Source organism: Festucalex cinctus, chromosome 1, assembly GCF_051991245.1.
Source record: "Festucalex cinctus isolate MCC-2025b chromosome 1, RoL_Fcin_1.0, whole genome shotgun sequence".
Taxonomy (NCBI): domain Eukaryota; kingdom Metazoa; phylum Chordata; class Actinopteri; order Syngnathiformes; family Syngnathidae; genus Festucalex; species Festucalex cinctus.
In genome coordinates, this window is record NC_135411.1 from 7,897,477 (window position 1) to 7,919,076 (window position 21,600).

At 41.2% G+C, this 21,600-nt stretch overlaps 1 protein-coding gene across 1 annotated transcript in view; it reads right to left on the reverse strand.

Annotated features, from left to right (window-relative positions):
* Nucleotides 1-21,086, reverse strand: part of st6galnac5a (ST6 (alpha-N-acetyl-neuraminyl-2,3-beta-galactosyl-1,3)-N-acetylgalactosaminide alpha-2,6-sialyltransferase 5a) — a 45,800-nt gene extending 24,714 nt beyond the window's left edge. The window contains 2 exon segments of the mRNA XM_077514598.1: nt 16,646-16,840; nt 20,900-21,086. Of these exon segments, the coding sequence (XP_077370724.1) occupies nt 16,646-16,840; nt 20,900-20,914 (210 nt within the window). The 5' untranslated portion in view covers nt 20,915-21,086.
* Between the last annotated feature and the right edge of the window lie 514 nt (nt 21,087-21,600).

Sequence of the window (21,600 nt, forward strand, 5' to 3'; positions counted from 1 at the left end):
GGAATACAAAAAAGACCGGGCGCCGTTCAGCAGGGGTCAAAAGAGCCTTCTCCGCGTTCGCACCTATTTTTTTTTTTGGGTTGTTGTTGGGGAACAGATGGGCGGTGACAAGGAAGTGTGACAGAGAGGCGGGCAGGAAAATGAAATGCAAGCAGAGAGTTGGAAGGAAAATGAGAAGCTTTTTTTTTTTTTTCTCATTTTTCGGCCCTTCTTAAGGAAGAAAATGTATTGTAGTGTCAGAGAAGAAGCACTTGAGAAAGTAGGACAGGGGCAGCTCGGGGGATTCGGGAGGTCCTTTGATGACAGGACCTTACTTTGCTATTAGATACGGCTACCACCTCTCATATACAAACGATATGATATCAACTATAAACCACCACCGGCAATTGTCATCTACCAGCTAGATCAGGGGTGTCAAACATACGGCCCGTGGGCCGGATCGGGCCCGTAAAGGGGTTTATTCCAGCCCACGAGATGATTTTGTAAAGACTTACACTTAGACTTGACTTTATTGATCCCTTTGGGATGGCTCCCTCTGGGAAATTTACATGTCTAGCAGCAATGAGAACAGATAATAAAATAAAAAATCATTCAATCAACCAATAAATAAGGTTATTACACCAGAGATTGAATGAATAATAATAACAATAATTAATCAGCTGGCCACAATCAAAATATATAAATTTTGTAATTTCACAAGCAGTCCTCAGATGAGCAATGCAATTTGTACGGGGGGATCGTCCTGGATGTCGTTATTTTACACACAACTTAGTTACGGTTTGTTTGATTTATTTTAGAGTCCGCATCACTGCAGACGCTGCACCGATCCGCCTGTCGATCTCCCGCTCCATCCTACCCTCACTCGTGAACAAGAACCCAAGATACTTGAACTCCTCCACTTGGGGCAGGATCTCATCCCCGACCTGAAGACGACACTCCACCCTTTTCCGACTGAGGACCATGGTCTCGGATTTGGAGGTGCTGATCCTCATCCCAGCCGCTTCACACTCGGCTGCGAACCGCTCCAGTGAGAGCTGGAGGCCCCGGCTTGATGAAGCCAACAGCACCACATCATCTGCAAAGAGCAGAGATGCAATGCTGAGGCCACCAAACCGGAACCTCTCCACGCCTCGGCTGCGCCTAGAAATTCTGTCCATAAAAGTTATGAACAGAATCGGTGACAAAGGGCAACCTTGGCGGAGTCCAACCCTCACCGGAAACGAATCCGACTTACTGCCGGCAATGCGGACCAAACTCTGGCAACGGTCGTACAGGGACCGAACAGCCCGTATCAAGGGGCCCGGCACCCCGTACTCCCGAAGCACCCCCCACAGAACTCCCCGAGGGACACGGTCGAACGCCTTCTCCAAATCCACAAAACACATGTGGACTGGTTGAGCGAACTCCCACACACCCTCGAGGATCCTGCGGAGGGTGTACAGCTGGTCCACTGTTCCACGGCCAGGACGAAAACCACACTGCTCCTCCTGAATCCGAGATTCGACCTCCCGACGGACCCTCCTCTCCAGCACCCCTGAATAGACCTTACCAGGGAGGCTGAGGAGTGTGATCCCTCTGTAGTTGGAACACACCCTCCGGTCCCCCTTCTTAAAAAGGGGGACCACCACCCCGGTCTGCCAATCCAGAGGCACTGTCCCCGATGTCCACGCGATGTTGTAGAGACGTGTCAACCATGACAGCCCCACAACATCCAGAGTCTTTAGGAACTCCGGGCGGATCTCATCCACCCCCGGGGCCCTGCCACCGAGGAGCTTTCCAACCACCTCAGTGACTTCGACCCCAGAGATAGGAGAGCCCACCCCAGAGTCCCCAGACTCTGCTTCCTCAAAAGGAGACGTGTTGGTGGAATTGAGGAGGTCTTCGAAGTATTCCCCCCACCGCTTCATGACGTCCCAAGTCGAGGTCAGCAGCACCCCATCGCCACTATACACAGTGTTAATGGTGCACCGCTTTCCTCTCCTGAGACGCCGGATGGTGGACCAGAATTTCCTCGAAGCTGTCCGGAAGTCGTTTTCCATGGCCTCACCGAACTCCTCCCATGTCCGAGTTTTTGCCTCAGCAACCACCGAAGCCGCGTTCCGCTTGGCCATCCGGTACCTGTCAGCTGCCTCCAGAGTCCGACAGGCCAAAAAGGCCCGATAGGACTCCTTCTTCAGCTTGACGGCATCCCTTACCGCTGGTGTCCACCAGCGGGTTCGAAGATTGCCGCCGCAACAGGCACCGACCACCTTACGGCCACAGCTCCGATCGGCCGCCTCAACAATGGAGGCGCGGAACATGGCCCATTCAGACTCAATGTCCCCCGCCTCCCCCGAGATAAGGGAGAAGCTCTGCCGGAGGTGGGCATTGAAACTCTTTCTGACAGGGGATTCCGCCAGACGTTCCCAGCAAACCCTCACAATACGTTTGGGTATGCCAGGTCGGACCAGCATCTTCCCCCACCATCGGAGCCAACACACCACCAGGTGGTGATCAGTTGACAGCTCCGCCCCTCTCTTCACCCGAGTCTCCAAAACATGCAGCCGCAAATCCGATGACAACTACAAAGTCGATCATCGAACTGAGGCCTAGGGTGTCCTGGTGCCAAGTGCACATATGGACACCCTTATGCTTGAACATGGTGTTCGTTATGGACAAACCGTGACGAGCACAGTCCAATAACAGAACACCGCTCGGGTTCCGATCAGGGGGGCCGTTCCTCCCAATCACGCCCCTCCAGGTCTCACTGTCATTCCCCACGTGAGCGTTGAAGTCCCCCAGCAGGACGAGGGAGTCCCCAGAGGGAGCGCTCAGTAAGAAAATATTTTGTCTAATTATTTTTCATGAACAATTAATACTAATGTTGTCACTTGCTGTCGACTGACGATGACATCACCCGTGCTCTGCAGGAAACAGGTCACGACCAATCATGGCTCAGTTTGCTGACCAAAACCAGAAAACAGGTGAGCCATGATAGGTCGTTACATATTTCCTCAGCCCAGGTGATGTCATCTTCAGTTGACAGCAAGTGGAAAATATATGCTTTAAAGGTATTGATTGCACATGAAAAATCATGAAATTAACAAATCGGACAAAATATTAACCTTTTACTGCTGAAAATGGCTAAATGAGTCAAGTATCCCTTTAAATTATGGAATCGTGTTGGATGTTACTGTATTATTTATAATGATATTAAATTATATTGAGAGCTGTAGAACAACTTTGAATTAGGTGAAATGACATTGGTGAAAATGTGCAGTGTGGAATTTTTGGTGTGTGGGAATGTTGAAAGTCCTTGCCAAAGTGAACAGAATGAGCTTAACATGAATGTTGAGTGGCAAAGCATTGTTAAACGTGTCATTGGAAATGAATGGGGATTTTGAGAACAAATAATGGGAATGAATTTTGAATTTTTGGAACATGTTGAAGTTGGAATGGTTTGAATCGGTCAAGAATTGCAAAAGCAGTTGAAGGACAAAAATGTAATAAAAAGATGATGATGATTACAATAACAATAATAAAAATGTTAAAAGTAGAATAACGTGTGAAAGCTTTCAACATTCTCACAATTGTCATCTATCAACTACCATTGTTCTGTTATTCCGTATATACACCTTAAACACAGTCTTTTTGGAGAGGGCACAGGTAAAAGTAAAACGGCCCCACATGACTCACTTTGGAGTCCAGCATGAGTCCCCTGAGAACTGAGTTCGGTACATTCATCCACATTAGCCGTTACCTAATGTGACGTGCAGTTAGCTAGCTCGCTAGTTAGCTAGCGACTGTATGCCTACACCCTGAATGGAATTGGATGCCACAATTTTCAGAACAACTCGTTATTTAACTTCCCGAGTGTTATGTATTTTGTGTTATTCAGGCTACTGTAATATTTTGGAATGTTAGCAACTTAGCACTGTCTGTTTGTAACTAGCCGGATGCATATGCTCAAATGTCTGTCATGTAGTGTGAGCCACAAACCGTTTACTTTGAATTGTCTCTGGACCTACACAACAACAAGTGAGGTGGTGAAATAGTCGACTAGCCTTCTAAGGAGAAAATCCAGAGCATGCGAGCATTTCTGATATTACCCGCAATGCAACGGTCTTTACTCAGTGAAAACCACAACATGATAGAAATAAAATTATCGTTCCGTGTTTTTCCTATGGAACAAAATATGAATAAAGTATGTAAAAGAAGGGAACGAGTGGAACCGGATGGTTTCAAAATGAAGGCTAACCAAGACCACAGTGCTTCGTCGTGAGCATGTCCTAAGTGGTAAGAATCATTTTTGAGTGTGACAAAATATATTGTTTTTGCTACATATTTTAGGCACCATTATCTATATAAATGGAGAAAAGCCCCCTCCGCTCTCTTCGGAGTGACGTTTAGCCGTGTTTCTTAGCAACAGTAGAGCAAACAGGGATAATTAAAGAAAAATAGGCGAAACTGTAATTGTCGAAATTGCTGAAATTAGTGACGCACGTCTTGCTCTTTCTATAGAATATTACAACGGACAGTGTAGACAGGCTGGCCGAGACCAAACCATCACAGCTCCGTGCTAGCTAACGTACCATGTGCTAGTCTTTTGACATGTTTTCGCTCACACACATTTTAATTTTCTATAGGACATTTTTTACATTATTAGCATAATTCTCAATACTCATATGACCTAAGAACTCAATTGTATGCGTACGGGATTTTGATTCTTTCATTTTTAATACTGTAAAAGTGGCTTTTGGCTGTTTGTAAGGGCATTCATCTCGCGTTAGACCAATTACGTCTAATTTCTGTTTACGTCCCTCTTTTGCCTGATGGTCCAAAGTCCAATGCTTTTCAATGAGCGGAGAGCTTTCTTTCACAGCGTAAGACCGCCATTTTGACTCGTGACGTAAGCCTGGATTTGTCGATCTGTGCTTCGGTCGAGAGGAGCCCCGGTTAGCTTGTGTGCTAATTGTTGGCTAGCGTTTCTCACCACAACGACAATGATTAAATTCCAATCACTGGAGGCTTTTAGCGGATAGAATTTTGTTGCTGATACATTTAGGGACGTGTTGGTATAAGGAAGATGTTAGATGTCGTGCTAATTTGCTTGAAAGTTGACAGTTGAATCGTGAGATGTGGTGTCATATGGAAAGCAGAAAGAGGAGCTTGATTTTTTTTTTCATTTTGAAGGGTCATTTGCTGATTTTTTATTTTTTTTTTTAAATCATTCAGTTCTGGCAGTGTTGTTTATAACACATCTCTCTATTGTGTCAAATGTACAAGAAATTTATTTTTACTTTACAGGGGCTTTTTTTTTTTTTTTTTTAACATCTTGTTTGTTTGACAGTGGATATTTTGTCTGGCTGAGCATGTTTTTTAATATATGGTCCATAAGGGATGTGTTGTTTTGGCCTGCTTGTTAGTTTGTATGCATTCAAATTGACTGTTGACGTGCGAGGTTAACGCAAGTGGGCAACTAGTGAGGCAGACGGTCACGGAGTTCACGCATGCTGTTTGGTGTCAGCTGGAGCCGCGCCAGCATCCCGGCCAGCAGCCGTGTATTATTGATGCCCGCTCGTCGCTCATGTTGTTGTTAGTGTTGTTGCCTAGCGAGAAGCGCTAATTGCCCCCTCGGGGAGGTCACTCCATTGGATTTGTGGCGCGCGTCTCCAGCAGCCTTGCGCCAGAATGAGAACGGCCTGTTTGCCCTCGCCGGCAACACGTTTTGGTGGCTCGCAGACGCCAGTCCGCTGCTGACCCCTTACGCACGCATTAATTTGGTATTTCGCATCGCATGCTATCGGGTTACGGTTCTCAACTGTGGCTAATGCTAATCCGCTAGCACCCACCAACTATCGTCTACCGGCTGTCTGTCAGCTACCAACTGCTACCGATCACAGCAATTGTCAACAATCAACTGCCATAGTTCAACTATCATGTATCTACTAGGAGCTATCTTCTATCACTTATTACCAATTATGATCTATCAACGATAGGCCGCCAACCATCAGCCATCATCATCTATCAACGTTAAGCTATCAGCTGCTAGCTATCAACTGTCAGTTACCAACATTCTACTGTCAGTTGCCAAATGTCATCAACAGATTAGGACTATTAGTACGAATGTGAACGCTTTTGATGCTTTGATCCATGTTATCTTTATTATGTATTTTTGTAATACGATTTTCTGTCTTTTTTTTGCCACTCATCGTAAGTCATCCCCACGGGGATTGTGTTTGTCGGTTTTCTGAATGAATAATAATGAAAACAAGTCTCCATCTTTCTTGATTTTGTCTGGTCTGTAAACTTTCGTCATTCTTTTTTACCCAAAAACTTTTAAGGAAATGAGTAAGTTGCAAAAACAGTCTCCAAATTGATGACAAATGTCACTTCAAGATGTCAGAAAACTGAGATCGATTTTCACTTCTCTGCTTATGCCAACTTCAACTGTTGCAAATATTTAAACGATTGTTTCAATATTTTTTTTAAAATGTTTTGGGACATTAAACGTCTTCATTACATTACATTGAGTGATACCTAAAATTAAAGTTTTTAACAGGTTTTTTTTTTTTTTTAAATGTGCTCTCATATGGCAACATAATGCCCTCAACAATTAAAAACTCACACCGCTAGCTAGGATCTCCTCCTCTCCCATTTTGTAGTCACTAGTCATCAAGACGGTAACCAGCTATGAGGTCTCTTGAGATCCATATCCACTTCCACAATATAAAGACATCTTTGGCTAATAAGCCATATTCTGCTTCACCAAATCTATGGACATTATAATCATCCAAACGCATATTTTAGCCTGTCTAGGATGCACAAACAAACAGACTGCCAATTTGGGAACACAGGATGTGTGGTCACAATAAAACGTCTACTTTCTGCCAGTAAAAATGTCTCTTTTGGTGGTTTGTGTCTTTTCATCAAGGTGATGAAACTCCCAAACAAACACAGCGCTCATTTTGCTTATCATAAATTTGTGCAGCAAACGTGCTAACAATAACAATCGTCTGCGTGAGCCTTTTCCAACCATTTTATTTTCCTTTTCTTTCTTGTATTGATGATGCCAATGCCATTACCGGGCAGATGCTAATTGCATAGCATGTAGCTGAAAGCTAATGACTCCTGTGCATATGCCCAGAGATGCCTACTCTATTTTCCCCGGCGTCTTCAAAGCGTAAGTAGTTTTACTTGATTGTATTTTAGTGTAACAGTGTTTTTTTTTTTGTACATGGTGATGAATTTTAAAAACTTTTTGCCTGTCGACTTAATAAAGTTTTTATGATAGTGACAGTTAGGGCCCAGAATGGATTATATCACTTTGCATGATTAAAACTGACTGTTTTAATCACGTCACAGTGCATAAATGTCAAAATGGGACAGGTTTGCAGCATTATTAATGAAATGCTTGCAGCAGGCGACAAGCTGAATCCCTGCTGGCAACACTGGAAAAGAACAGTGGAAGTGCTTTTACAGCTTTTAAATCAATTTAGTTTTTTGATTAAACTGGCTTTTTATTTTTGTTCACCTGCCAAGCAATGCATTATATTTATCTTTGTGAAACAATATTGCTAGTAAAGTTTAAAAAAAAAAAAAAGAAGCAACATCACTGCCAGCCAGCTGGCTTTTGATTATAGGCAATTGCATGGCACAATGAGGATTAAAAAGCAAATAAACCATACTGTATGTTGCTTGGAAAAATAGCTTGTGCTTTCTGTCTAGCGGTCAGCATAGAGTTCGAGCGGTTAGCATGGCGTCTAGCGGTTAGCATGGCAGTCTAGCGGCTTGCACAGCATGCTAGCCACTGATCTATATATATATAAAACACTTGCGACAGTACTTAGTGGATTTATGCTGTTTTAAATTTATTAAACGTAAACAAGAGGACTTAAGACATTTTATGTAGGAAACTTGTTCTGTATATTTTTTTTAATTAAAGAATTATACCAGTAATTCAACAAAAGATGACTCTGCCAAATCTAATATTGGGGTCTAAGGCACTGAGCGATAAAAGAAAAAAGGGGATCTTTAAAGCAGCACAGACCATCCACTTGTTAATTTTTTATTTATTTTTTAGCTTGTTCAAAAATAGTGACCACACCGGCACAAACCCCCCCCCACCCCGCCTCTGGCCTTATACTAACTGCCTACAAGCTGTATATGTCTCATCTGTATTATGTACGTATACTGTATAGTTTATACAGTAGTCAGCTCGCCAGGTGGGAGGAACAAGATGGCCGCCCTGTGACTTCATCGGCTTGCACTGGCGTGTATGGGCTATCGGCTATCCAGTCATATATACAGGTCAGTGGTTCTAGCAGTTAGCACGACATTCCATGCTAGCAGTTAGCACGACGGTCTAGCAGTTAGCCCAGTGAGCTTCGGGCTCACAGTTCTGTTTGAATCTCCCCAACAGCAAGTTTCTCCCTGTGCTTTCATATTTTTTTTTTTTTACCCCTTTTGGTACTTTGGCTCTCTTCCTTCTCACAAGTAAGTCCATGGAATAGTCTTAATTGTCAAAAGTATAAATGTGAGTGGAATGCTTGTGCCCTGCGAGTGATTGATGAGCAGTCCAGGGTGTATTTTGAAAAAAAAAAAAAATGGATGAAAGACCATGAAATATCAATATTGAATACAGTATTCCTCTTTCTGTTAGCTCCGACATTTTTAAAACAATTAAACGTACGAATGTGTGTAATTTCAGAATGGGAGGGATTCTCAGTCAAATTACTTTTTGGGATTGACGCTCCGACAATCGAGCACAATCTTCTTGTAGCGCCTCTGTCCACAAAATGAATTTGTGAACTGACAATGGCGAACTCTTCCACTGACCCACTTTGTCGTCACCCACTCAGTAGGATTAATGGGAGCTCTTCAAGACGGATGTGCTTCATCACACACAAGACGCATTGTCAAGCTCTGACCTTGTGGGAAGTTGAATTATCTGAGTTTTATGTCTCGAGGAAGAGTTCATGTTGGAGGACTACTAAAAATGGCTAAAATGAGCCGAAATGGCTGCTGCAAATCAAAATGGCAGACTTCCTCTGTCTTTTCAACATGACTTCCCGAGACTATTTTGTGGGTTGACTCATGATAGATAATGCTCTTAAAATGCAGTTTTGTAATTCATGGCAGGTTTAAACTTCGCCGCCATACTTCACCCTGCCACAATAAGCCTACTCTAATTCTTCACATCTTGTTTAGCATGTGAGGTTCAAATTTGGTAGCAACTAGACAAAATCAGGGGATTTAAGATCAACTTTTGGTAAAATGGTCATTTAAAAACAAAATGGCAGACCTCCTGTGTCTTTTTAGGCATGGCTTTTTGAGGCCATTTTGTGGTTATGCTCATTCAATTCGATCCCCAAAGCCCTGCTTAGAAAAATGAAGTCAGAGGTTTCACAAACACTAGGTACGTTTCCATTACCCTCAGTTTTGCGCAAAAGGCATGTTTCGCAAAAGTAAGCTGGTAATGGAAACACGGGATTTGCGAAAAAACTCTCAAATATCGCAAAAAAGTTTTTGCGCTCTCGTGGTGGTTTTTGAGACATATCGAAAAAGAAGTATTTCGCAAAAGTGTAATGGAAAGACTTTTTGCGCATTAGTAGTCATGTGACACCCGCCCGGTCACGGAGGAAAGGAATGTAACACATTGTTTATGTATGTGTATTTTTAATAAACTTGCAATTACTATTTGTTTTGAGAATGATTAATTTCGGTTTTGTATTTTTGTTTTACATGCTGAAGTGCTTTGTATCGGCGACTGCACGTCATGAGCGCAAAAGAGAGAGAGGTGTAATCGAGCGAGCCACCTTCGAAAAGTTGAAGGAGAGGAGAGCTTGAAATCCTGTCCTGCCTTGTCTGGTTAATATAGCAGAAAACATCAGAAACTTTTAACAATTTGTAAACCGCCTTTTACCCAGCTTCTGCATGGGAAAAACAACATTTCAGGATTACAGGAAGTAGGAAGTACGGGGCCACTCGCCTTTTCGTGTCAGAACTGCTTGCAAAGCCGCCTGCCGAGGGGCAACCACAACAACACCAACACTAAATGCCCGAAACCGCCCGATGAGGGGTGAGTGTTTTTAAAGTAATATTACTAAACCGGGCGTCCGTCTACCGTAAACATCATGAGCACCTCCTACAGAACAGCGAGGTCTCGCGAGACGGGACATTCCGAGAATTGCGCCTCAGAAGCGAAACTCTCGTCAATGGAAACACCCACAATTCGAAATTGTACTTTATCGAAATAGTACAATATCGTTTTTATTTTTGCGAAAAAGGGTAATGGAAACGCACCTTCTGACTTTGTTGGGTATCTTAACAGTTTTGAGTTCTGTGCTGCTCATCAAACTTCACCTCGCACAATCGGCCATCCTGTGATTCAATCTTGTTAGCAACAAAATTGGACAAAAGACCACCTTGAAATGGCCAAAATGACCCCAGGATTGCCACATTAAACCAAAATGACAGACTTCCAGTGTCATTTTTTTTCTTTTCTTTTTTTCATGTTTCTAAGGTAGGGCGGCATGGTGGATGACGGGTTAGCACGTCCGTCTCCCAGATTCGGGTACGAGTCTAGGCTCCGGCCTTCCTGGGTGGAGTTTGCATCTTCTCCCCGTGCCTGCGTGGGTCTTCTCCGGGTACTCCGGTCTCCTCCCACATTCCAAAGACATGCATGGCAGGTTAATTGGGCGCTCCGAATTGTCCCGAGGTGTGCTTGTATGCGTGGGTGGTTGTTCGTCTCTGTGTGCCCTGCGATTGGCTGGCAACCAGTCCAGGGTGTAACCCGCCTACTGCCCAAAGCCAGCTGAGATAGGCTCCAGCACCCCCCGCGACCCTTGTGTGGAATAAGCGGTCAAGAAAATGGATGGATGGTGGAGTCGTTTATAGATTTTCATTTTCATTTAATGACAGTCATCCAACTTTGCCACCATGCTTCAGCCTCAAACAATGACGACTCAAATCCTTGTCCATTTTGAATTGTCCATCGGTCTAGAACAGGGGTGGCGAAATCCGGTCCTCAAGGGCCACAGTCCTGCAGGTTTTCGATATTTCCCTCCTTCAAAACAGCTGATTTATGATCAGCTCATCAGCAAGCTCTGCAGAAGCCTGATAACGAGCCTGTTAATTGGAATCAGCTGCACTTCGATTAGGGAACTCTATAAAACCTGCAGGACACCGGCCCTCGAGGACCGCAGTTTGCCACCTCTGGTCTAGAATATAATATATGGTTCAAATTTAGGAGCAATCAGTGAAAATATCTAAGATGTCTAAGATGCCTTTTGAAAAAAAAAAAAACCTGGAACTGATCAAAATAGCCGTAAAGTGGCAACTTGAATCAAACCCAATTTGCAGACCTCCTGCGTCTTGAGACCGTTTTGTACTTCTACTCATGGAAAATGTTATGTTGCCAATGGAAACTGGCTTCATCAAACTTCCAGTGACCAAAACCCTCGTCGGCCATCTGTCCCGTGTCCGTGATTCAAGTTTGGTCGCAATCGACGAGCTCTTCTTCGAGGCGCTTGTCTTGAAATGGCCAAAATGAGCCTGAAATTTGCCACTTCCAAACAAAATGGCAGGCTTTCCGGCACAGCTTCTTGAGACTCTGGCGTTATGGTAAAAAAAAAAAATCTATGACTTCACCCGTGATTCCTTAACCGCGGGGTGTGAGATTACTCCCGTCAAGGGAACGCTTATCGAGATGCTCCTGCCATCTTCTTCCGTAATTGCTTCCCGTAGGCACCGACGCCGGCGGGGCGCGCCGGCTTCCAAGTTCCAAGCAGATCCGCTGCAAGGGAAACATTTTCGCCCCTTTAATGAGTTCTCCGCGCTAAAGACGGTCCGTCGCTTTTTGAGTTTGATGTTTTCTAAACGGCAGACGGACGCCCGCGCGTACGTAATTGGGGGAGATTTTGCCCGTCGCGCTCTCCAGCTGGCTTGATGGCGCGGCGGCGTCCTCGAAGAGACGGCGAGAAAAGAATGGCTTTGTGAAATATTAAACGTCTCGTGCAGCTGCCACCCGAGCGGTGGCGAGAGCGACGCCTCGTCAGGTCTGGCGGCGCAGATGGCGTCGTTCTCCCCTTTCGAGCGACGGCGTATGAGCGGGCGGTAAATCGTCCCGAAATGTCAGCTGCCGTCTTTTTTTTTTTCCTTCTTCTCCTCCAAGCAAGAACGTTGCCTAATTAGTGACAGTTGCTGATTAGCTCCATAGCAGTAAACAAAATGACTTGTACCTACTCCAGAATGCATCATGGAGAAAAAAAAGGGCTTCTGTCCATTTTTGAGAAACAAGTTTCATTCGTTTCGTGACCAAGCTCATAACTCAAATAATCTTTTCTTGTTGAAATGAAGGGAAATGGCATTAATCTGTTCCGGCCTCCTCAAAAACAACAAAAATGAGTTGTAATGTGTTTTTCATGAGAAAAGTAGCACTGTATAATATTCTTCATTAAAACGTACAGTAATTAAATATAATTATTTTTGTTTGTTTGTGTTGCTCTGTGTAATAAAGTGCCATAGCAGTTATTTGAAGGTTTAGAATTATAGTAACATCAATGTTAATTTTTGCTAGCCCATCTATGGCGTGAAGCATTATATATTAGCATCAAGCTCGCTGTTTTGGGATTATTACACGTTTTGGTTGAACATTTTGGTGTTTCAAAAATTACCTTACAATGTTTAATTCTTTTTTTTATTACAAGTGCTGTGACAAACTGTAGAGCAGCAAGAGAGTGAGAACAGGTGCTAAGAATACTTTAAAAAGTGTGTTTTAATGAGTTCAAGCATGTTTTATAACTATATATTAAAAAAAAATGTTTCAAAGGGTCACGCTGTATTGCAGTTTTCACTTATTGCAGATGGATTTGGGAAGTATGACAAATGTGGGTTTGGAATGTACAAAAATGAACAACATTGTCACTATAAATGTAGTTATCAACACAAGTTGTAGTTCCAGTTGTTTGTTTGTTTTTTAAGCATTTTAGATTTTATTTCATAAACGAAAAATGGTTTGTTTGTTTGTGTGTTTTTTCCATTAGTTTTTGTTCACTATTAAAACCTTGACATTGAAATGAACAATGTCATTTGCCTTGGATGTGGTGCTTTGGATTTTCAAGGCAGGCGAGGAGAAGAATAGCAATTGTTTGCTCCACTTTTCTGCTCCGTGTCGAGGTCAGTTTAGTGTCTTTTTGCTTTTTAATATGATGTGATTTTGCTACTTCTCATTACTAGGGATGTAACGATATGGGCAATATCGTGATATTGTGATATTAAAACTGCCACAATATCGACGTCGTCATGTTCACAGTATTTAAAAGGAACACATCTGTTCAAAAAAGTCAGGTTGATTTCCATTTGTGCAGTTCTAGCACCCTCTAGTGGCTAGTTTATTAGTTCAATTTAATTTTCATTAGGGATGTTTTGGCCTTCTATGTTTAAAATCTATGCTAATTGTGAGATGAAGGGGAGCCTAACTTGCTTGTGAAGCGATCAATGTGTGCTTGCATTAGCAAATAAGTGTCTCAATATTGTTATTAGAGATTGTAGGTGCTTTATATGCATTGCTGTTATGCAAGATTGTGCTTTTTTTTTTTTTTTTTTTTATATTGTGATCTTATTTAAATATCGGCAAGGCTCCCCACAATATCGTGATAATATCGTATCGTGATGTTTGGATATCGTGACATCCCTACTCATTACAGACATGGGCTGGTCTATCTTACTGTGATACGGGGCCCCTGGCCAACCCAAAAACTCGAAAAGAAAAAAATGACTTTTTGCTTTATCACTTGTTTGTTTTTTAAATACAGCATACAAACTCATCCGACCCCTAAATTGTGACATTAAAGTTATAACCCAGGTGCAACTGTGTGCCCTTTCACACACTTCTTTTCCTTCCTTCCAGCGTCTCAACATGGTGTCAATCACGTCCGATAACACCTCTCAAGCTCGTTCACACCTCCATCTTTAACAACCCACGCCCTCCCTCGCTCGCTCGCTCGCTCGCCTCTGCGCGATCGCTGGATATCAGTCTGGCAGATTTCGGTGTCAAGCCAGCGAGGAAAGTACTTCCTGTGAGATTTAACGCTCCATCTTCAGCTTGTCTGCCCTTTTTCCATTCGCGCGGATCCTTTGCCACGTCCCACTCGTCCCTACCTTTTCCCCCCGGTCTGCCTTTTACCGAGTTATTTGCCTTTTTTTTTCTTCTTCTTTTTTCTTTCTCATTCCCAACTTTAATTTTCTTTGCCTTATCACGGTCGAGTGCTGCGGCACAGCCAGAGCGGAATAAATTACACCTCCTTCTGACCTCAATCACATTTGTTGCATTAAAAGGAAAAAAAAAAGTGCTTGTGAAGAAAGATAATTTAGGGAAGATGCAAAAATACAATATATATGGAAAATATGTCGCAGGTGTTTCGCCATTCCCATGCTTATGAGAAAAGACTTAAAAGCTTGTGCTTATTTTTGAGGGATTTAACCGAGTCTGCGAGTAAACAACATTGGATGATTTTCCAATCGCATTGTATGCTTAGTTTTACATTAACTTTCAGCTGAGAGTGTCAATAAATAGCTTCAGGCCTTTTTTTTTTTTTTTTGAACATTTGTTCATAATTATATCTACCAAACTGCTGCTTGTTGTGAAGGGAGTTGAGTTGCCTGCAACCATACACTGCTTGTATTAAGTTTGCGCTCACAAGTTAAGGCAAAAAAGGTCTCAAAAGGTCGACTCGTATCTTGAAAAACAGTGAAAGTGGGCCCGTTATATCTCAAGAAGACACAAGTGTATTAAAAAAAATAAAAATAAAATCACGATCTATCAATGAGTCAAAAACAAACTGGAATGGTTGATTTGAAAGTCGGAATTGATGGGTTTTTTTATGCAAAGTGACTCAGTAGGCCACACCCCTTAAAGTGGAAGTCATGTCAGAAAAGTCCACCAAAGCATTGTGATGAATATTACATTTGAGGAATATGCAGTATGCCACAAAATCCACCTGTTTTAATCTATCTCAGGGGGCGGCCATTTTGCCTTTGCCTTAAAGCAGAGGTGTCCAAACTACGGCCCGGGGACCATTTGCGGCCCGGCGTCCGTTTTTCAGTGGCCCGCGACATATGTTAAAAATGGCATTTGACTCGGTTCAAATAAAATAAACAAAACAAAAATCTTTGGAGATGGTCAAAGTAAGAAGAGAAGGTATCGAAAAACAGGTGCCATTAAAGGTTATTTTAGTTCACTGAAACGAATGGAAAAACTGAAACTAAAATTCAAAAAATAAATAAAATAAAAACGAAAATGCTTTAAAAAAAAAAAAAAAAAAAAAAAACTAACTGAAACTACATTTTATGTTTACAAAAATAACTATAATTATAGCAAACAAGTCCTTCGTTTTAGTCTTTGGTAATTAATTGAATGCATGAGCCTTTGGGGATGATTTAAAATGTGATTTTTAGTAGATTTACCGGAATAATGACATTTGAAAGTATGTCGGACAGAAGTGACGCCATCTAGCAGCAGCCAATAGAAAAGCACCTTCAGATGACGTTGCTCCATGCTGTTTTTTAAATATTGACACAAGTAATACACATTATAAAAAATAAAAAACTAACACTAATACTGAAACTAACAAACTAAACTAAAACTAAGCATTTTTTTAAAGAACTAAACTAATAAAAACTAATAGAACCACCCTGAAAACTAATAAAAACTAATAAAAATAAATAAATAAATGAAAATAAATAAATTATTTGTACAATGTTTAGGACTAAACACAATTTCTCTTCATAACATGATGTGGCCCTTGCGTCCTTCTTGATTTTCTCTATGTGGCCCTCAAATGAAAACGTTTGGACACTCCTGCCTTAAAGTGACATCACGGTGCCTAAGGGATCAGCTTGTGCACGTCACATGACCAAACACAGAAAACCGGTGAGCCGTTGTGGCCGTTACCTTGGCCCCTTAGGCACCGTGATGTCAATTTCAGTTGACAGCAAGCAGCAAAACACAATGTTACAAATACTACAGTCACAACCCGTCGAGGAAACATGAAAACGACGACGACCAGCAGTGGAAGAAAGAATGGGAAGCCTGGCGGGTCGCCTTTTAGCGCCCCTAGTTTCTTAGATAAAAAAAAAAAAAAAACAAGATTGAGGGAAAAACTTTAAAGCTTTAAAAGCTATGAACCTGGAAAAATTCTCACATTTTGTTTGTGTATGTGCTATTTTATTCTCATTAAAATGAAACATTGTTGACATTTCACTTCATTTCAATAGGGAACATGGATTTGCTATGAGTAAATTAAGTTACATACTTAAATTAAACTCGCAAGTAGGCAGTTATTTTATAAAGTGAGCAAGTGGATTTTGGTTGTGTTCACTATGTCATCCGCAACCTGCATTTACGCCGGTTCGAAACGTTGCCCTTCAGCCTCTCTGGACACCGCGCGTCACTATCATTTAACAGCTCACATTGATTTTTTTTTGCTCCTGGCAAGAGTCAAGATGGCGGCGCGAGTGGCGTCGGGTTTCAATTAGAGCGTGCGGGGATGTAATTGCAGCCTCGTCTGTAACGAGCAATGACAGGAGGGCGGAGAATTGTGATAAATGACTCTCTTTAAGAAGCATGGCGAGATGGATCGTTTGCAGCGCCTCGTTTTTTTACCTTGTGGTCCGCGATGCTGCTGTAGCCCTGCAGGGCCGGCGGGTGAGGCCGGATGGAGGCGCCGGCGGGCCGCGGCGGCCGCTCTTGCGTCCGCGTGTCGTTGCCGTCCCGGGCGGCGCCGTAGAAGCTGCCGTTGTAGACCAGGAAGAGGCTGGCGCACAGGAGCAGCACGAGAAGCACGGCGACGCCATGGCGCTGGGGAAAAGGACACGTCAGTCGGGGCGGGGTTAGTCGGTTGTCGCTCGTCCAATCGGAAATATGTACTGTACTGCAAAATGTTGTCAGCAAACTAGATGGGTCTGAATCCGTTAGATAAAAAAAAAAAGAAAAAAAAAAAGGGTTAGATGTTGACCAAAAAATCAGTTGACAAACATCTAGATGAAAAATGCAGGTCTGATTAAAAGTCTCTTGATGACAAAAATCTATTTATCATACCCATCTCGGTCATCGTACCCATGTACGGTAATTGGTAAAAAAAAAAAAAAAAAAATGTCTCAGATTTGACTAAATTTAAAAAAGGTTTGGATGACAAATAAGTCCATTTATCATCTTGTTGATTAACTCATTTGCTCCCAAAATGTTTTAAGTGTCCCAAAGACATATTTATACGTTTTTTTTGTTTTTTTTGTTTTTTTTTATGCTAGAGCATACAGAAGGCTTTGATGCAGCCTCTCAACTGCAAAGAACGGTTGAAGAAATGGTAGTTATTACACAAACGGCCAGCAGGTGGCAGCAGAGTATAAGAAATCAACCAGGGCCATGTTGAAAAAAAAACTCATTTATAATTCTAAATAGATTTGCGAATTCAACGTAACTAATCTAATGCTAATTATTGCAAAACAGAAACGGTTAGAAACATACTTTTTTTTTTCCTGATGAAACAAGGCACTTGAATCTTTCTTTTGGTAGGTTCCATGTTTTTATAGCAATAGAACACAATATTCTCCGTGCCTTGCAAACTCAGTCAAAATCCAGTAAAACAGCCAAGAACGAAGGGGATTGCTTCTGTGAAAATGGCTGCAAGTCAATTTGTTCAAATGCTGGATTTATGCAATTCTTCATGATCAAACAGTTTAATTGGCAACAAATTATTTATCATACCCATCTAGCTCATTTCAAAACTTTGTAGTCATGCAATAGTGCATGATCAAAAAATGTTTCGTACCCGTCGAGTTGATGAAAAATGTCTCGATGACAAATATCTATCATACCCATCTAGTCCATTTAAAGGTTTGTGGTCATTAAATATTGAATGATGATTAAATTTCTCGGCAAAATTGTATCATATTCATCTAATTAGTAAAAAAAAAAAAACTGTCTCCGATTTTACGAAATGTTTTGATGACAAAAATACGTTTATCATACCCCGCTGGGGCTTGTTGAGTAAAATGCTGGATTTATCCAATTCTACATGATCAAACAAAGTTTGTTTAGCAAGAAATAATTGATCATAACCATCTAGTTCATTTTTAAAGTTTGGGGTCATCAAATATTGCATGGTGAATAAAGTTCTTGACAAAATTGTATCATACTAATGTGTTTGGCCAAAAAAAAAAAAAAAAGTCTCAACTTTTACTAAATTAAAGATGAATTTATCATACCCAGGCTCGATTAAAATGCTGGAAATATCCTATTCTACATAATAATAATAATAATAATAATAATAATAATTAGTAGGGGTGTGAATTGCCTAGTACCTGACGATTCGATTCGTATCACGATTCACAGGTCACGATTCGATTCGATACCGATTAATCCCGATACGAATGGTCACGATTCGATACCGATTAATCCCGATACGAATTTATAAGTCGATTGTTGCGATTTTTTTCCATTCAAATTTAGAAAATTCTATCAGTAAATTTGTACATGTACACTGTAAGATTTGTATGAATATATTTATCTAAAACTTGAGGCTTATAACCGTGAGCCACTGTACACAAACAGTTTGCAATCTGTTTCACATTTGAACAGCATTAAAATAAAAATATTAAGGCTTAATGTGCCGTTCATATAACATTCTTCCATGCTCAAGGTGTGAATCCTAAAAAAAAAAAAAAAAAAAAATTCGATTCTGCCGATTATTGAATCGATTCGAGAATCGCGCGATGTAGTATCGCGATATATCGCCGAATCGATTTTTTTTAACACCCCTAATAATTAGGGATGTTCGATACCACTTTTTTTCAGACCGATACCAACTGCCGATACCAGTAGTACATTTTGACAAAAAAAAAAAAAAAAATCACTAAAAGATATTTTTAAACAAATATATTTCCTTGAATTCTGACAAAAACAAAAACAAAACAGCACAGTCACTCTTGAATAGTCTTAACACTCAAAATAAAACACAAAAATGCTCTTTTAGTTTAAGATTCACAATTTTGAAGTATTTCCAAACCGGTGAAGTTTTGGTGAAAAACTGCTGCAAGCTAGCGCCACTTACAGGCAAGGAGGACTCACTTAACGTCTTCCCCCTCTGCCATCGGTCGCTTGTACTCGTCTGCGTCACGAGTACTCGATATACTTGAAAAAAGGCTGGTATCGGCCCGATACCTGGTATTGGTACTTGCCCATCCCCAATAATAATAATAATAATAATAATAAACATTCAACATACCCATCTATTTGATTAAAAGAAAAATATCTAGCTTGTCAAATTCAACATGATTAAAAAAATGTGACAAAAAAAATCTATCATGCCCACCACCAACAAACACCAACAAACATGTTAAAAAAAAAAAATCTCAATGGGGAAAAATAAATAAATAAAAATTATCAATCCATTATACACAATTACTTGCTGCAAAATGTCTTAAAATATCCCAAGATTTTTTCCTCCCCTTTCAAATACCGGACTGGGGCCATTTGGCCCCTCGCTTTGAATTAACATATTGATGTCTTAACGGTCATACACTGTTGACATGTAAATGCGGATGTAACTGTCTCCACAGACATTATGCAGGAATGTAGCTAAGCTGAGCAAAGGTGCTAATTAGGCTGCCCCCTAAATGGACCCAGGTGTCCCTTTGTTATTGTCGAGAACAGGCAAAGTGGAGAATTTGGCTGAGTGACCAGAATGAACCAGTTGTATTCTTACCGTCAAACAGGTGGATGCTAATATGTTAACGATTGGATTTATGCAAATGTTCAGGGCCAAAAGGCCATGCGCTGGGATTGTTAGATCATTTGGCCCCTGCTTGGGGGTATAAGTGTGTCTTCATCACATAAATATTCCATAAAACCACTGAGCTTGTCAAATTGATTAAAATCATTGTAACATAAATCAATTGCGCAAACCTATTTCATAGAAAGACGCCTAATAAAAAGTATCTCTAAATGATAAAAAAAAAAAAAAAATCAATTTAGCATACCCATATAATTTTCATTATCCAAAACTTCTTAATAACAAAAATCATTTTATCAAACCATTCTAGTACCAATTTTACATGATTTAAAAAAAAACCTTTTAATAACAAATTAATGTATCTACCCGTCTACGTGATTAAAAACTGCCTACGAAATTCTATATGATCAAAAATATTCTTAAACATAAATAATAATTAAATGTAAATAATAATTTTCCCCTCTAATTAATAATCACCATGCATGCCCAAATTAGTCAGTAAATGCCTAACTCAAACAGACGGCTAATTTTTAACCCTTCAGCAAAAACAAGTAGGTGTAATTATCTTAGTTTATACACTCCAACAGTTAACTGCCATTCCGTTGCTAACCGAAACAGCAACACTTAAATAAAAAGATGTCCCTCTCCCTCCGATCCTTGGGGAAACCTCTTCATCATAAGCCATCATGCTCAAGGGGCATTCGGGAACATATCTGAAGGTAGGAATCCGGAGACTCTTAAGTTATTTTCCTAGTGTAAAGTGTTTACAAAATGAAGCAGTCTAAGAGTTGATAAAATGTTTGTCTTCTTAATGTTTTTTTTTTGTTTGTTTTTTGGCGCGTAATGAACCCTCTACTCGCGCGTAAAATAACAAAACCGAAACACTTAGTGGAGGGAAAAAATAATAATAATCAAAGCTTAGTTGCAGGGCACATCTGTTGGCTGCATTGTTGCGAGCGTAATCTTTTGATCCGACATTCAGTGAGCACAGCGAGCTTATGCTGATTTTTGGAGCGCACTTCGCTCGACACAGACGAGATTGGAGCGAGCACGGCATGCCTTTAAAAATGCATTGAAATGGAGAAAAAGAGAAGAAAAAAAAAAAGATCATAAAAAACAACCTTTACCAGCGGTGTCTTCATCTTGCGGCGCTCTCGGGAGTCAAGCGGGCTCCGCGCGCCCGCAACCGGCGCCTCTCATACTCCGCACGCGTCCGGGGTCCAGCTCTGCCCGGGCCGGTGTGGAGGAGCGCTCCGGTTCGGCTCGGGCTCCCTCCTCCATCGAGCCCAGGCGACAGATGTGCACCGTCGGACCTCCGCCGGGTCCTAAAGCCTGCCCGTTGTTTGAGGACTACGCCAAGGATGGGCAACTTAAATGTTTGGAGGGGTCGCGATTTTTGCATCAGGCACTGCCTAATCAGATGTATGACCCCCCCCCCCCACAAAAAAAAATAAAAAATTATAAATGGACAAATATTTGCAAAATACATAATCGTAATGTATTCAATTTTTCTTAATGCATTTTCTCAATGCATTATATAAAAGATCCACTAGATATCCCTAACCCAACACCCGTGGTTTTGAACAATAATAATAATTATATTATTAATGTTAAAATAATTGTATTTTTCTCTCATATAAACATTAGCATTTAAAGGCAACGCTAAACTGCTGAACAAGAAAGCAACATTTAGTGCAAGAACTCATTTTGTGCATTAAAAAAAAAAACACTCATAGTACTGACAAATTTAATATTATTGAGATACAGTTGTCCTATGTAGTATCATTCCAAGCCACTGCCCCCCCCCAAAAAAAAACGATGAACAGGG